General features: G+C 39.0%; 1 protein-coding gene across 5 annotated transcripts in view; it reads left to right on the forward strand.

Annotated features, from left to right (window-relative positions):
- LOC120314813 (solute carrier family 22 member 2-like) overlaps positions 1-16,275 on the forward strand; it is a 37,347-nt gene extending 21,072 nt beyond the window's left edge. For all 5 annotated transcript variants that reach the window (XM_039358302.1, XM_039358303.1, XM_039358304.1 and 2 more), the window contains exons 5-11: positions 983-1,151; positions 2,102-2,216; positions 6,211-6,323; positions 8,948-9,162; positions 11,397-11,505; positions 12,979-13,091; positions 15,309-16,275. In XM_039358302.1, the coding sequence (XP_039214236.1) occupies positions 983-1,151; positions 2,102-2,216; positions 6,211-6,323; positions 8,948-9,162; positions 11,397-11,505; positions 12,979-13,091; positions 15,309-15,433 (959 nt within the window). In that variant the 3' untranslated portion in view covers positions 15,434-16,275. The remainder of the gene's footprint in view (positions 1-982; positions 1,152-2,101; positions 2,217-6,210; positions 6,324-8,947; positions 9,163-11,396; positions 11,506-12,978; positions 13,092-15,308) is intronic.

A 16,275-nucleotide genomic window follows, 5' to 3' on the forward strand; every position in this document is an offset into this window, starting at 1 on the left:
TCTTGGAGATTTGGCAGGCATAGAGAGAGAGATCATTTAAAAGACAAACAAACAAACAAACAAACAAAAAGTTTCCAACTGTCCAAACAAGAATTTCCCTAAAGAACAGTCTCCAGGAATTATAAGTGAGGTTGTGTGCCCATACCAGCCTGAAGCAGCCAATAGGAGATTGGGTCCTAGTTCCCGGGAGTCAATCTGATCTCATAAGGTACAGAATAGTTGGTAAAGCATGCCAGAATATATCCACATTAAAAAAAGTTGTTTGAGAAAAAAAAGAGAAAACAGCACTTCAAAACCAAAATAGCCAAAGAAGAGTTAAAGCTACCTCAAAGATGTTGCTGGGTTATCTTTATGTTGCAATTAGCTACAGATGAGCAAAGGCTCAAATAGAGTACAAATACCTTTAATGCATCTCTTGTTGCAACTATATGGATTTAAACCAATGAACTGAATAGGTTCATTTGTAAGTTTAATATGCTTTTTTAGGTTTGCTTTCTTAGTTTTTCTGCCCAGATCTCTGGATGATTTCCTCCATTAATTTCATCTAAATGTTGCAATAAGAATTAATCTAGAGGTACCTCATGAATAAAAAACCATGGGATAAGAAAAAAGCTACAGCTCTATTTTCTGAGACATTCCATGCAATCATGGTGAGGTGGGCAGCCACAAATTAAATAAATAAATAGCAAAAACATTACAGCTCTGTGCTCCTACATCTGACCCAGAGAAACAGTCCAGGAGGATGTCATGATTAATGCTATTAAAAGCCATTGAGAGGTCAAAGAGATGATAGATATTGACAGCATATATATCACTTCTATGCAGTTTCAAAATTGATTTCCCCTATTAGTTTTTCATTGTTTGAAACAAGTGTGTTCTCCACTGTTTCTTTTGTTTACAAGCATTCTTCCTAATCAAAGTCTATGAATAAGCTATTTCTCAATTGAGAATTAATATGGAAAGCCCTAATTTTATTTTCCAGTCACAGAAATTGTTGGCCCAAGCTACAGGAGGACTGTGGCCATTCTCTATCAACTAGCGTATGGTTTTGGCCTTCTCATCCTTAATGCTTTGGCTTATGCAATTCCCAACTGGAGGTGGCTTCAACTTGCTGTTACTCTTCCAATGTTCCTTCTCTTACTCTACTACTGGTAAGAACTTCTTGCTCAGAGTCAGTCTTTTGCTTAATCTCTGGGTGATGTTAGATTACAACATCCAGCAGCCCTGCCCACCATGGCAATTGTGAAGGATTGTGGAAGCTCTAATTTAACAACATCAGGAGGCCCATAATTTACTCATTTCTAATAAATGATTCCTACATATAATTTCCATTTAGTAGCTGTTTTTCATGAAACACTGAACTATTAAGGCAGTCTAGCCTAAATCATGGTTGCCGCCAGATATCCTAAGAACTGGAGTGATCAAGGATAGATTTAGAAATGAGCTTGTTGTAATAAAAGCACTCTCCTTTTTGAGAGGCAAGTGTGCTGAAATTGCCATAAAAGATGATTATCTGCAACATAATCTGCAATAGGTATTGTCACTAATAAGGGGCCAGTCCAGCTTCAAAGGATGTTTTGCCTCTGACCTCAAACAAGTCACCTTTGAACAAAGGAGTGAAGGTGCAACCATGGGGCAAGTAAAAAGAGTCAAAATGGTGATGGTGACTGTAACTACTTGGCCATGATCATGTGTTCATAGTCATCTATTTCTCAAGAAGTAAACAGAAACCAAGGCCCCTTACCACGCTACAAGAATAAAGTAATGTGTTGTATCCAACAATTGATTTGTGAATAGCCAGGAACAATAGGTAATTTCACTGCTTGCTTCTCCTATATCTCCATTTCCTTCTGAATTATGTTACTGCTGTCTAACCTGCCCCGATAAGCATAGATATGGATGTATTCCTTTTATGGAATAATGTTAGTTGTATCACATGACACTTTATACCACAATAAACTGGTTAATTCTTTAAAGTGCAACAAGCCTCAATTAATTAATGCATGTAGAAGAAAGGAGATGTCTGAGTCCCACCCCATGGGTTTATTTTTTGCGATGAGCATTTCTGGAGGAGAGCAATGATTCCAGTTCTTTTTTTAAGGTGCCTCCCTGAGTCACCCAGGTGGCTGATTACTCAAGGACAGAACGCCCGAGCTGTGAAAATTGTGAAGGAAATTGCTAAAAAAAATGGAAAAGTTGTACCTGCTTTTTTTGAGGTGAATTTTAAACACTATATATGTCTATTTATCATTCCTTGGTGGACTATTAATCTACTCTTGGTTTTCTTCCACCTCTGCCTCATTAGATGCATTTGAATCTTTCACTGGTGAGTTTGAGCAAATGGATGGATGGTGGATTGTGTGTACCACACATTTTGCACTACACCATTCGCCATCCTTCTGCAGCTGCCCAGACCTTCTGAAATGAAAGGACAGAACTTATCACATGATTTCTTTTCCTGGCTTTAACTGAGAGATAGAGAGCAGAATGCAGGCTGCCAGAAAGATGCATATACCATGAATTATAGGACATTTCATAGGCATAGTATATATTACCTCTTCCTAATTATGGTAAACAGAAATAATCCAATAATTATTGCAATGTCAGTGAAATAGGAAACTGGACATGGTAATTCTATTGCAAGCTGATCAAAATCACTTGGGACAGGGGGATGGATGGCATATAAATTTAATATAATAAAATAAAAAATAAATACATTACTATGTTTGTAACTGCCACAAAGATGATAAGAAAAATAAGCAAGTCGCTTATTTAGATCTTCCTTCCTTCCTTCCTTTTTTCTTTCTCCTTCCTTTCTTCCTTCCTTTCTTAATTAGGGAGGACCCAAAAAACCCTTCGTTGTATAATTTATATTATTAATATTTACTACATTTAAAACTAAAATTAACACATTTGCTTCTCACAATGGCTTGATGGGATTTTAATATTGTATTTTTCATTAGGAGACTTGAAAGAACATGTTAGGATAGATCATCATGGAGAAAATCTATGTGATTGGTGGGAATTGCAAGTGGCTTGGTGGTACATAATCAACCAATTATTTTTCAACATAGTCGGGTGAATAATACTGATTTTGTGGACCCTTGAGAAAGGTCCTTGAATCACACTTTGAGAAACACTGATATAAGGAACACTTGCGAGGACATTAGAGATGTATCGGTTGGGCGTGTGAATGTATATGTATTTTTGTATGCAAATAATAGTCTTGTTAGCCACTGTTTTATGGAAAACAATTGTCATCTTGGATACACAGCAAGGTAAATGGATCTGAAAAGTATCAAAAACTAAAGAAGTTGTCTTTGATGGGGAAAATGGACTGAATGCTTACAATTCATATATAATTTGACAAAAAAACTAGAGCCAAAAATGGATGAATGTATATATCTTGTTAAAAAGGTTAACTAAAGATGGAAAATGCAGGGAAATATTTTAAGACACGCAAATACTGGTAGAATATCATGTTGTCGGTTCTGAGGAATGAAGGTTGAATGATGCTAAAAAGCTGCATTGCTGAGCTTGTTTCTCTCCACTGTATTTTTTTTTTTTTGTAAAAATTTTTATTTTCAATTTTACAATACATAACAATCTTACAAATACTTCAGATAAAAAATAAAACAAATTGATACACACCACATTCGGTCTTGCCCACCCATTTCCCCCCAAACTGCATCCCACCTCAAACCAACTTACTTCTTTCCCTCTTTTTCTTCACTCACCCCCTCTCCTCCTTCACCTCCACCTTCCTACTTACTTCTCACCTTCTTCTTCTCCCTCTTGATGCGGTCCAGGGGAAATGCCGAGCAGTTCCTCTCTCAAAATTAAAACATTAATATTATATACAATAAGACTATTTCTACTTTATCTGAACTACTTAAACTTCAACCCATCCACCCCCACCCCCCTCCCCCCACCCCCCCGACTTCCCAGAGCAAAATACAGGATTATGCAAACATATTAAACATAATTTATTTAAGTTTACTAATTATACAATGAACAAAATCATAAAAACCCTTAACTCTCTTCAAACTTTAACATCATAAGTTTATAAACAAAATCATTACTCATAGAATAAGTGAAACTTTGTAGTTCCATATTTCTTCTGAACATATTCTATCCATCTTCTCCATACGTTAAAATATCTCTCTTGTGAATGGTCCTTTAAATAAGCAGAAATTTTAGCCATTTCTGCTAAATTAGAAACCTTAAATACCCATTCTTCTAAAGAAGGCAGAGTATCCTTCTTCCAATATTGACCCACCAGTAATCTTGCTGCTGTTATTAAATTCAACATTCTCCACTGTATTATAGAGAAATGGGAGTTTCGTATTTATTTATGTATTTACTTACATATCTAAAACAACCTAACTTTTTGACTTCTCTGAGCAGCATACAAAATTTAAAGCAAAGGTATAGAACAATATCAGACAACAGAAAAGGGAGATGGTCATCTGATGAAACAGACATAAAAGTATGTCAGCAAAAAGTAAGCTGACTATAGTGGGAGTTGGCATCAGACATCTCTTGTAGTTATCCAAAATGGAAATGGTGAATCTAAAGAATAAAACTCTCAAAGCTCTTGTAAGGTTTTCCACTTAGCCTCACAATTGCCACAGCATTACTCAGGAATTTAAAAGAGCCAAAGAAACTCCTGAGCCAAAGGTTTTAGCAAGCAAACAACTTTTATGTTGATCAAAATAGAGTTGGGTGACCCCATCTCTCTTTGTGGCTGGTAGAGAGATGAAGGCAACAACCAGAAAAGATGTCTTCCACCTTTTATACCTTTTCAAAACAAAGAGATCAGGTCTTGGTACCAGGCATAAGATGGCACAAAAAAATAATTCCTAGATGACTCATACACAGCAAGCCAGGCTCCATCCGTAACTGCTTTCCCCCTCCCCTTACTGTGCTCTTTTCATATAAGCAATCACCTATACCTATACCTAAAGCATGAAGCCTTTACTTTTCCTATATATATATAGCATCTGATCAAGCAATTAACTACAAAATAATGATTACAAAATAACAAAACAATGATTACATGATAACACTATAAGTATCAATATAAAATGGTTACTATATATAAAATAAATGCTAATGTCAAACTTAAACATACTAAAATCATAAACACAATAAAATCCCTTCACTCTGATGAATGATATTTATTAGATGCAAGGTGAGGTTACAACACAAGAATTTCAAACAGAAAAACTATACTCAGGCATTATAAGCAGCATGGTTCTGGGTCATTTTCTCATGTTTTTGGCGTAAAAGGGAGGAGGCTATGTGTTTGCATCTACTGAGAGTCTTACAAACAGGCCATAAGACTTTTTTTATCATTGTGAAAACAAACTCTCACAATGAAGATCCACAAAAAATCAATATTATTCATCAGACTATGTTGAAAAATAATTGGTTGATTATGTACCACCAAGCCACCTTTTTAAAAGATACGTATGGCAAGAGAAAAAACTACAGGCTCAAGGATGTAAAAGTATGAATGAATGTAGATTGAGAAGGAAAGTGAGTGAAAAGTTTGAATGAAGTAGAGTTGGCCATAGAAAAAGAATGAAAAAGGGTTAAATTTGCAAAAAAAAAAAAAAAAAAAAGTCAGGTGCATCTGCAGATGCTGTCACTAGCATCTAAATGGTGGTTGTGGAAGCTTTACCCCTTTTACATGTGATGCATTTGATACATCAGGGGTCTTCAAACTTGGCCCTTTTATGACTCATGGACTTCAACTCCCAGAATTCTTCAGCCAGCATGCCTGATTGAAGAATTCTGGGAATTGAAGTCCATGAGTCATAAAAGGGCCGAGTTTGAAAATCCCTGTGATACATGCTAGAAAAGGACTTTGATTGCCTGGTCACCTGCAATTTTGATGTCATATTTGGTCAATGCAGATTGCCCTGATCAGAGTGAATGGATAGAGAAACAGAGGAAGCCTAAGAAAGATGTGGTTGAGTGGAATGAATATAGTCCTCAAATAGAGAAGATGTTGGTCTTGGTGTTAATTAGCTTTAACTTTTTCTTTTAGCTTTTTAGATTAACTTTTTCTTATCTTGTACCTTACATTTCTTACTCCATTTCTGTTTTCAGCATAACATTTATCCTGAACAAAAACAATGTGATGGATAAGTATGTATTTATGTTCCTTGCCTTTTTATTTATTTTGCAATAATTACCTTATAGAATATTAATCTCGAAGAAGAACAGGTAGAAGACACAAACCTTAGCCCTTCACTGCTGGACCTTGTGAGGACACCACAGATCAGGAAATACACATTAATTTTGATGTATAACTGGTAAGAGGCCATTTATTTCATGCATTTCATCAAATCCTTGTTTGCCTTAGCTATGTTGGCTCTATTGGTACACACACAATCTTAATATGTTACAATTTTATGTGCAACTGAGGGTCAGGTAAACCCTTGATTAGAGTTCATATTTTGCCTGAAACTCAAACTCCTCTGTTCATTAAAAAATTGGGTCCACATTCCTATAACATTATTAGTGGTAAAAGGAAACCAGGCCAGCAAAGAACACAGTGTCTAGACACCATCAAAGCTGACATCAACTAGAGCAGAGGTAGGCAACTTTAGCACTTTTATGACTCGTGGACTTCAACTCCTAGAATTCCTGAATCAGTATGGCTGACTCAGGAATTCTGGGAATTGAAGTCCACGAGTCATAAAAGAGCCACGGTTGCCTACCACTGAATAGAGCATAGAAAAACTCAAAGAAATAGTGCAAGATTGGAAGATGTGGAGAGACCTGGCCCACTGCAAGAGTTGTACATGGCTAAATGGATATCATCATCATCATTATCATCACCACCACCACCACCATTATCATCATCCTATAACAGTGATGGCAAACCTTTTAGAGACTGAGTACCCAAAAAACACCATGCCCCCCCAGCCTACCCCTGCTCTGCCCCCCACTCTGCCCCCCGCAGGACCACTCACCATAGATTGTCCAGGCAGCTTTGCAGCGCCATGGTGGCCATGCCCTGCACCTGAACCCCATAGCATCATCTGCACGTGATGGGGCACGAGGGTGGAGTCTTGCCCCTGCTGCCCGGCTGCCATGTGCTTGGCTACGCTGCTCCACATGGGCCGTGCCTGGAGGAGACTTTCCTCCAGGCAGGCTGCTGGTGAGGAGGGGGTTGCAGGGGGAGGCAGGGCTGGGGCAATGGCTTGCGTGCCCACAGAGAGGGCTCCAAGTGTCACTTCTGGCATGCGTGCTCAAGACAGTTCTTTTTTTCATACTGAGTCTTCTGAATACGTTGGAATTGTATTGCCCTGAACACATTATAGCTTGAGGTTGGATATTGTCATGGATTATTATTATTATTATTATTATTATTATTATTATTATTATTATTATTATTATTTTGGTTCCTTTGAGACAGTTTTGATTCCTGGTGACTGTCTGGACAAGTCCCTGCAGTCTTCCTGGCAAGATTGCAGAAGTGGTTTGCCTTTGCCTCCCCTCTAGGGATGAGAGAGAAAGACTGACCCAAAGCCATCCCTGGCTTCATATCTAAGGTGGAACTAGAATTCATAATCTCCTGGCTTCTAACCTGAGGCCTGCACCATACTTTGTGTTTGCTGGCTGTAATATATATAGGATCTTGATATATAGGATCTTGGGAGACAGGAGGCCACAACCAGGGCAATGGTTGGATAAGTGGCAGCTTAGCCACAGCAGGAATGTAAATGTGGCAAATATCTCAGAAGGGATCCTCTGTAGTTTCTTCAGCTCTAAAGGGGATAAGGGGAGAAATGTAATTTTAGACTTGCAAGGTTCTGTTACTGAAACTTTACAATAAAGGAGAATTAGCTTCTGTAGCTATGCTTCCTGTCTGATCTACTTCACATCAGGCCATTCTGCCTCTTACTGTTCTCAACTACATTGCACTGAGCAAAGAGGCCCAAAGCAAAATTTATACTGAGATTCATGCAAATGCAAGTACAGCTCTCTCTATAATCTGGGATCCTGATACAGCAGATTCTATCAGGCTCACATTGAGAACTGTACTCATATACTAGTGAATATAATTATACTTTCAGATCTACCTGCTGAGTGCATGGAGACTGAGGAGAGGGCAAACAGATTATAAGAATTTGGATTACCCCAGACCACCCAATTCTCTACTCAGTTTCCAGTTTCCATGTTCAGAGCTAGCATGGCAAAGTGTTGACTTAGGACTGGAGAAACCCAATGCCAGCCCAGATTAGATGGGATTTAAATTGACAACTTCAGCATAAATGGTAGAATGTTTGAGAAGATATTTCAGGCTTTTCTATTGTTCATTGATTGATTGATTTTTATTTTGGAGGGAGACAGCTCCATAAATAAGAAAAGGAAGCAAGCTATGAGGAGATGGGAGTAGTCAGTGCATTCCTCATTCATATAAATTGTGGATGTCTTAGGGTTGTGGGGTTGCAATAATAGAAAAACAACTCCCTGTTTTCCAACAAGCTTCTGTTGCCTAATTACTTTTTTTAAATTCCATTCCCGCTGCTACTCATCAGTTAATGGCAGGAAATTCCAGAAGGAGAAAAGAATCATGGAGTCCTTGATGCTCTCTGAGCTTGGTTATTTGCTTGCAGATTAATTACCCAACTAGGTAACATCACCAGGGCATCGAGGACTCTGCATATATTCTCTTCTAATGGAAGAAATATGGATGCATATCTAAGGAATATACATGCCCACACGGAGAACCAAACTCTTGTTAACAGTCAAAATCCCAGAAGACAAAAAAGCTTCTACTAACAAAACTTGATCATGCACCAGATCATGCTTATATTAGTAATATAATGTGGGATTGACATGTGAAATCTGGAGCACTGATTCTTTCAAGACTTGCTAGCCAATACATCTATTCCCCAATTAATTGTTGTTCCTTCTCTTTTCTTAGGTTCACAAGTGCCATAATGTACCAAGGACTTATTATGCATATAGGAGTTGCTGGTGGAAATGTTTACCTGGATTTTTTCTATGCCACCCTTGTTGAATTTCCAGCTGCTTTCATCCTCATCGTCACCATAGAGCGTGTGGGTCGTCGTTATCCCTGGGCAGCATCTAATCTGGTGGCTGGAATTGCTTGCCTTATTACAGCTTTCAGCCCAGAAGGTAAGTAGATAAGGTCTGTCTATCTTTTTTAATTGCCCTGACCAAAGGCAGCCTGGAGGAAAAGGCTGCAAGAATCTACTTTAGCCAAATCTGGACTACTGCAACGCGCTCTACATGGGGCTACCCTTGAAAAGTGTTCGGAGACTACAGTTGGTCCAGAATGCAGCCGCACGAGTGATAGTGGGGGCTCCTTAATACACCCACATTACACCTGTCCTCCGTGAACTGCACTGGTTGCCTATTGGTCTCCGGGTCCAATTCAAGGTGTTGGTTATTACCTTTAAGCCCTATATGGCTCGGGGCCAGGCTATTTGCGGGACCGCCTACTACCTCATAGTTCCCTTCATCCGGTTAGATCCCATAGGCTGGGCCTCCTTCAGGTCCCGTCGGCCAAGCAGTGCCATTTGGCGGGGCCGCGGAGGAGGGCTTTCTCTGTGATGGCACCCACGTCTTGGAACCAGCTCCCCCCGGAGATTAGGACCACTCCCACCCTGTTGGTTTTCTGTAAGTTGCTTAAGACCTGGCTTTTCCGGCAGGCCTGGGGTTTATAAAATCTGACCCCTGGATGACTGTTCTTGTACTGTTTGTTTTGTTATGTTTTATGTGTTTTTATTGTTAGCCGCCCAGAGTCCTCCGGGAGTGGGGCGGCTTATAAATTTTAAAAATAAAATAAAATAAATTATGGTCACAAGCAGCCTTTCTGCAGGGACATAAAGAGAAACAACCCAAGATGTTGAAAGGTCACGGCACACTTGCTTGATAAAAGAAAGAACTATCCGCAATATGGATAAAATGATGATCATTGTGGTTGTGATGAAGATGTTAACCATAAGGATGATCATGATAATGAATAGAAAGGTTTGAGGGATTCAGGTTTTCTGAACTCTGATAGAAATAGACTGAACTGCTCAGTCAGTGGTGGGATTCAAATATCTGAACAACCGGTTCTCTGTGTGGATGCCACTTCCAGAAGTCCATTCTGGGCCTGGGCAAGAAAAAAATTAGCAACTGATTCTGCTGAAGTGGTGCGAACTGGCTGAATCCCACCACTGGAACCACTTCATCAAACCTAATATAGTAGTCAGAATGAAAGTATTTGGTGGATTTCACATTTAGTGCAAAAGAATATCTAATAGCTTTTTGAAATGTATTTTGAACAGACATACTTATGCATACCATTAAATAATTAACAAGGACATATTTAAATGGGTTTTCTAAGTAGCTGAATTCAGAGATGGATAGTGACATGTGCAAAAAGGACATAATTTGAAATGGGACATTTATTCCCTCCCTACTGTATTTATTGCTGCATCCCCATGCTCAGAGATTAGCATGTTAAGGCAAGTTAACATGCTCATCTCTGTGACTTTAATTAATTGATTACAACTCTTCTGCAGGCTTTCATTGCCACCTGACAGTGATTAAGATTCTAATTAATTTCATGCTAAAGTTTTTGTTTGCCTCCTAAAAACTCTCTGCTTTCAACTGTAAGCCCCATTCCTTTTGATCAGGGGTATCAAACTCACAATGTCACGTGACGTGTTGTGACGTATCGCGACTTTTTCCCCATTGCCAGAGCTGAGGTGGGAGCGGTTTCAGCATGACGCATCTGACCCGTGGGCCAGTAGTTTGATATCCCTGCTTTAGATTTATATTCCCCATTGTGTGCTTGCATACTCTTTTGTGATCCTTCCTCTCCAATGAATGTAAATACAAACATTAATTCTCTTCTGGCTAATTATCCCAGTGCCCGGTGAGCATTCTAAAGGGTTGGAGAATTGGGTAAAGGGGGTATAAGATTTGCCCTTTTACCCAGCTCCTTTATGAATTGAGTTCCAGGAGCCTACCCCACCATTTAGCGTCACCTGATTATTTAGAGCTGATGCAGTAAAGCAGGCATGTCAAACTGCCGGCCCATGGGCCGGATGCGTTACGCCAAAACCATGCCCACCCCATTGCCGCCAATGGGGAAAAAGTCCTGATACGTCATGCGACGTCACGTGACGTCACGTGACGTTGCGAGTTTGACATATCTGTAGTGAAGCAAAGGAAAGCTGAAGTAAAATTTTGAGCACAGTTTGGTCATGTGATTTTTTTACTTAGCGACTGTTTCTGAGTTGTCCCAATCCCCACTGTGGTTGCAAAATGAGGACTATCTATTTTATTACCAGTATTAATCATCTTCCTCCAATAAATTATTTTGGATAAATTGTGTAAACATGTTTTCTTTTCAGATATGCACTGGTTAAAGATTCTTGCAGGTTCCTTTGGCAGGTTGGGAATCACTATGGCTTTCGAAATGGTCTGCTTTGTCAATGCCGAATTGTACCCAACATTTCTTAGGTAGGTACTGCTTCAAAGAATGGCTTAATCTAGAAAGTCTATATCTTTGATTACTCAATTCTCACCAGTTTCGAGGTGCTATCCCTCAAAATTAACACTGAAAATAGAATTAGCATGGCAAGTCAAAGTGGAGAAACTTTGGAGATAAGGCAGGACAAGACCAATGGCGTCTCCTTTTCCTTGAGTAAAAGCCAACTAAGGGAATCTTTGTTCAGTACAGGTGATGAGATGGTGGCCGTCACCATATTTAAGAGAGGAACTTTGGTCTCACCAAGAGGGAAATAAGCAAATGACAGTTTTGAACTGGAATGCCATAGAAGGGAGTCTAACAGTCACTCCAAGGGATGGCCTGGAGAACCTGAAGCACATCAGCTGACAGTGCTGCCTTCTTCATGAATCTGTTTCCTCCCTGATTTTTATCCATATTTGTAAATAAGTCTAAGATATCAGGTCTGCAGTTGTCCTGGATGTTTCTATTAAAAACAAAAAAATCAGCATAAACCTCAAGCTAGAGAGGTCTGCCACTTTTGCATTCCCTCACGGCTGATTTTTAATGACATTTCTTTCCATTCTGTTCAGAAAGAAATTAATTTCTTATAAAAATAAATCAAAAAGGGTTTTAACTTTTATGTGCTAGACAGGCTTAATCAGTGACAGCTGTTTCCAGCATGGAAGTGATCACATAGAAATAGCTTGTGAAAGGCTTTATTTCAGGACAATAAATAGGACTTGAACTTCAGCCTTTAAGAGTTAAGCATCTAACGTCTGAAACAAATCTGTTAGCTTCCTTTCTCCTGCTTTCAGTCCCTTTAAATTTGAACCTCTTTTCTGGAAAGAAGGGGGAAAAAAATGAAAACATTGCTAAAGTTTTAATTTTTTAAAATTTGAAAAGAATGTCTCATGCACCTTTATGGTGGACTTCTCATTATTCAGAGAATCAGGTGATCTTAAAATCAAATCTCCCCCAGACCTTTTGCACAGTAGTGAGATTCAGCCAGTTCGCACCAGTTTGATAGAAACGGGAGCTAATTTTTTGTTGCCCAGGCCCAGAATGGACTTCCAGAAATGGCATCCACACAGAGAACCGGTTGTTCACATATTTGAATCCCATCATGGCTTTTGCAGGATATATGAATTCAGTAGGGAAGAGTTTGCATCTGTTCAGCTTGTAATTATTTTTCTTTAATCCATCTGTGCCCTCTTCTGACCCCGTTATGAAGGTTGTATATTAAAGAGGAATCTGAAAGGCTCAGTAAGTGTCTTTTTAGACAACTGACTGGGTTGCAATCACTCACCAAACTCATAGGCTTATCTGGAGCTCTGAGGTATTCCAGGGAATAAAAACAATATTAAGGTTTGGCTCTTGGCTTTCTAATAAGACAATTTCTCATGTATTCATTTCTTTTGTTAGTATGTTTGTATGTATAGCATTGAAGTGTCTCGATCTGATCTTTCTGTCTGTTTATCTTTCAGAAACCTTGGCTTGATGGTATGTTCTTCCTTGTGCGATTTTGGTGGAATCATATCCCCATTTATAGTCTACAGATTGGCAGAGATCTGGCATGAACTACCTCTTGTAGTCTTCAGTAAGTACTATTCTATCTGTGGCAGCTGCAGCTCATTAATATTCAATCATGCACTTTTGTAGTCACCCAGGGATTCAGTCCTATTGAACCTAACTGGACTTAGGTCTGTCTAGATCTGTATCATACAATAAATTGACAGGCAAGATATGCTGCTTGTGATTAAGATTGGAAAGCCAAAGTTTCCAAAGTTGGAAAGACAAAATAGCAATAGCACTTAGACTTATATAAGGGTGCTTTACAGCCCTTTCTAAGCAATTTACAGAGTCAGCCTATTGCCCCCAACAATATGAGTCCTTAGTTTACCAACCTCGGAAGGATGGAAGGCTGAGTCAACCCTGAGCCAGTGAGATTCAAACTGCCAAAGTGCAGTCAGCGGGCAGTCAGCAGAAGTAACCTGCAGTACTGCACTCTAACCACCGCGCCACCAAGACTCAAGAGGAAAATATAGTTGGATTATGTGGTTTAGGAAACCAAAATAAAGCAGAAGACCATTTTATCAATTTCTGTCATTCCAAAGACATAGCTAACACGGTCTTTAAATAATCAGAACGTCTTCATGCATGGACACTTCCAGATGGAGTATATAGAAATGAAATTAACTAAAAGGTAATGGAGGAGTTCATTTATGGCAGTGCTTCTCAACGTTTGTGTGACGGCGACCCCCGCCACACAAACGTGCCGCGCATGCGCAGCGGCGCCCCCTTGCGCGGCGCCGCCCCCATGCGCAGCACGCATGTGTGGCGCCCCCCCGAGGGGGAAAAATGGCGGATCGTCTTGTTTGGCGACCCCCGAGAAATGGTCGATCGACCCTAAATGGGGTCACGACCCATAGATTGAGAACCGCTGATTTATGGCATCAAGACTTCGCCAGGTGCTTACTGTGGAACAGATCGCAAACTGCTCCTGTGCAAAGAAGAAGAAAGCCAGTCAGTTTCCATGATATGATCTTGAACATATACCAACTATTTTCAAGGAGAACATCAGGAGTCATTTTGAAGTCCTGAATTCATTGATAGAGAACCAAAAGAACTGTGGAATGAACTTAAAGAAGTCATTAAGAGATTGCCAAAAGTGAGGAGAAGAAAGGAAACTGAATAGAACAAGGTATGGAAATTGCCAAGAAGAGAAGAGAAATCAAAACCAAGTAAGAGAAAAATCTCAGAAAGGAACTTAATAAAATATATCAGAAAGCTGTTACTTAACATCCCAGGTACAGATGCCAAGATATTATCTACTTATAGGAACCTCAAGTACCAGAATATGACATTAGATCAGCACTCTGGTCATTACCAATTTGGGATGGAATGGAAGGAGGATGGAAACAGACATGGAAAAAAAAAGATACTTGAACTAGTTCCAACCTTGTATTGAATGAATTGATTCCAATGGATTTATTGTAGGCCAGTGGTTCTCAACCTGTGGTCCATGGACCACTGAAGGGCCATGATGTTGTCACAAGGGGTCCGCAAAGGCTTGAAAAAATGTTATGATTTAAATTTTGAGTTAGGTCTTGGGGGTCCGTGGCCATGGTCTGTGGCCACAAGAGGTTTTTAAAGGGGATGCATGGTGATGAAAAAGTTGAGAACCATTGTTGTAAGCAATTTAAAGAAGATCAAAGAGGGAAGGAGTTTACTGAAGCACAGTGCAGTATAGACATCAATATTCAAGATACCCTAAAAGCTATTCCCTATTTACAAGAATCTCTAGTCCTAGAAGGTGAACTTAGAGATTAGCATTCTGGTCATTACCAATTCAGAAAGCTATAGGAAATCATGGAATACACGCTGAAATATAGCAAGCAATAGAAGAAGAATCTGTAAAAGTTCTAACCAATCTATGCCAGCAAATCTTGAGAACAACACAGTAGCCAACAGACTGGAAGAGGTCAATCTACATTCCAATACCCAAAAGAAGACTTAATGGAGGGTGCAAACAATCATGCAATATCCTTAATTTCACATGCTAGCAAAATATTGATTAGGATCATTCAACACAAATTAGAGCTGTACGTGAAAAAAAAGAAATGTCAGATGTTCAAGCTAGGTCACCAGACTTTCAAAGGGACCCATGGCACGACAAGGTTAAGAATCCCAATTTTTAATACAGATAATATTGTTGCAGCAAAAGTAAAAGGTCCAAAATAAAACGATTGTGTGTCCATCTTGACAATATGTCATAACTCAGTTTCTGATGTTTTTTGTTATGTTTTATTCGTAGCTGTCATAGGGTTGATAGCTGCTGGATCAGTGCTGCTTTTGCCTGAGACCAAAGGAAGCACCTTGCCCGAGACCATTGATGACATAGAAAACTTCCACAAACCTGCATTAAACAGTCAATCTTGAAGCAAATTCAAGTTTAATTCTCTTTGAATTGTGTGTACTTAGCTATTGTCCATAAAAAGTCCATATCTAATCACTAACTAATAATTTTTTTACATTATACAGTCTTTCATTTGGACAGGTATTTTATACACACACAGACACACCACACTTGCTTCTTTCATGGGTGCCTGTGTTAAACTGATGAACATGGTCAATATAATATTTGCAGCATGTAAACAATAAAAATAAGAGGGCAGTGAAAATAATACTTTTTACCTGATATTTAAACATTGTATTTATGACTGGACGTTCTAGATATGTTAGAACACTTTTTATTTTAATTTTTGTGACTTCATTTAGTTTTCTATGTATATGCATACACTGTGAATTTTTGGGAGGTTCGTTGTAGTGCCCAGAAACAAGATAAACATCCTTGTGCAGGGAAAAGAGATCAATACATAAATAAATGGAAATGTCTATATTATCCTGTTGGTTAAAGCAGAGTTGAAAAATAGCCAAAGGGTTTTAAATTGGTGCAAAGTGGCAAGAGTTTGTCAGGTAAGGAAGTAAGTAAATAAGGAAATTAATATGGGTGTTTTGGTTCTGGAAGGAGTCAAATGTAGAGGAATGATCACTCTTGGAGATGCTAAGATAAACAGAGATTAAGAGAAGCAGTAAAAGGCTTCTCACTGGATAGCTTTGAATTAGGAAGTCAATAATGGAGATGTCTAGAAAGAAATGAAGGTTTATCCCAAAGAATGGAGAAAGAGAAACAAAATCCAGAAGAGATAGGAAAAAAACAAAAACTGTAGATGCCCAAACAACATAGATTCTCAAAACTGGGTGAATCAAGGATGGAAAAA

This window comes from Crotalus tigris, unplaced genomic scaffold, assembly GCF_016545835.1.
Source record: "Crotalus tigris isolate CLP2741 ecotype Arizona unplaced genomic scaffold, ASM1654583v1 scf7180000019007.31208882:3723066, whole genome shotgun sequence".
NCBI classification, from domain to species: Eukaryota; Metazoa; Chordata; class Lepidosauria; order Squamata; family Viperidae; genus Crotalus; species Crotalus tigris.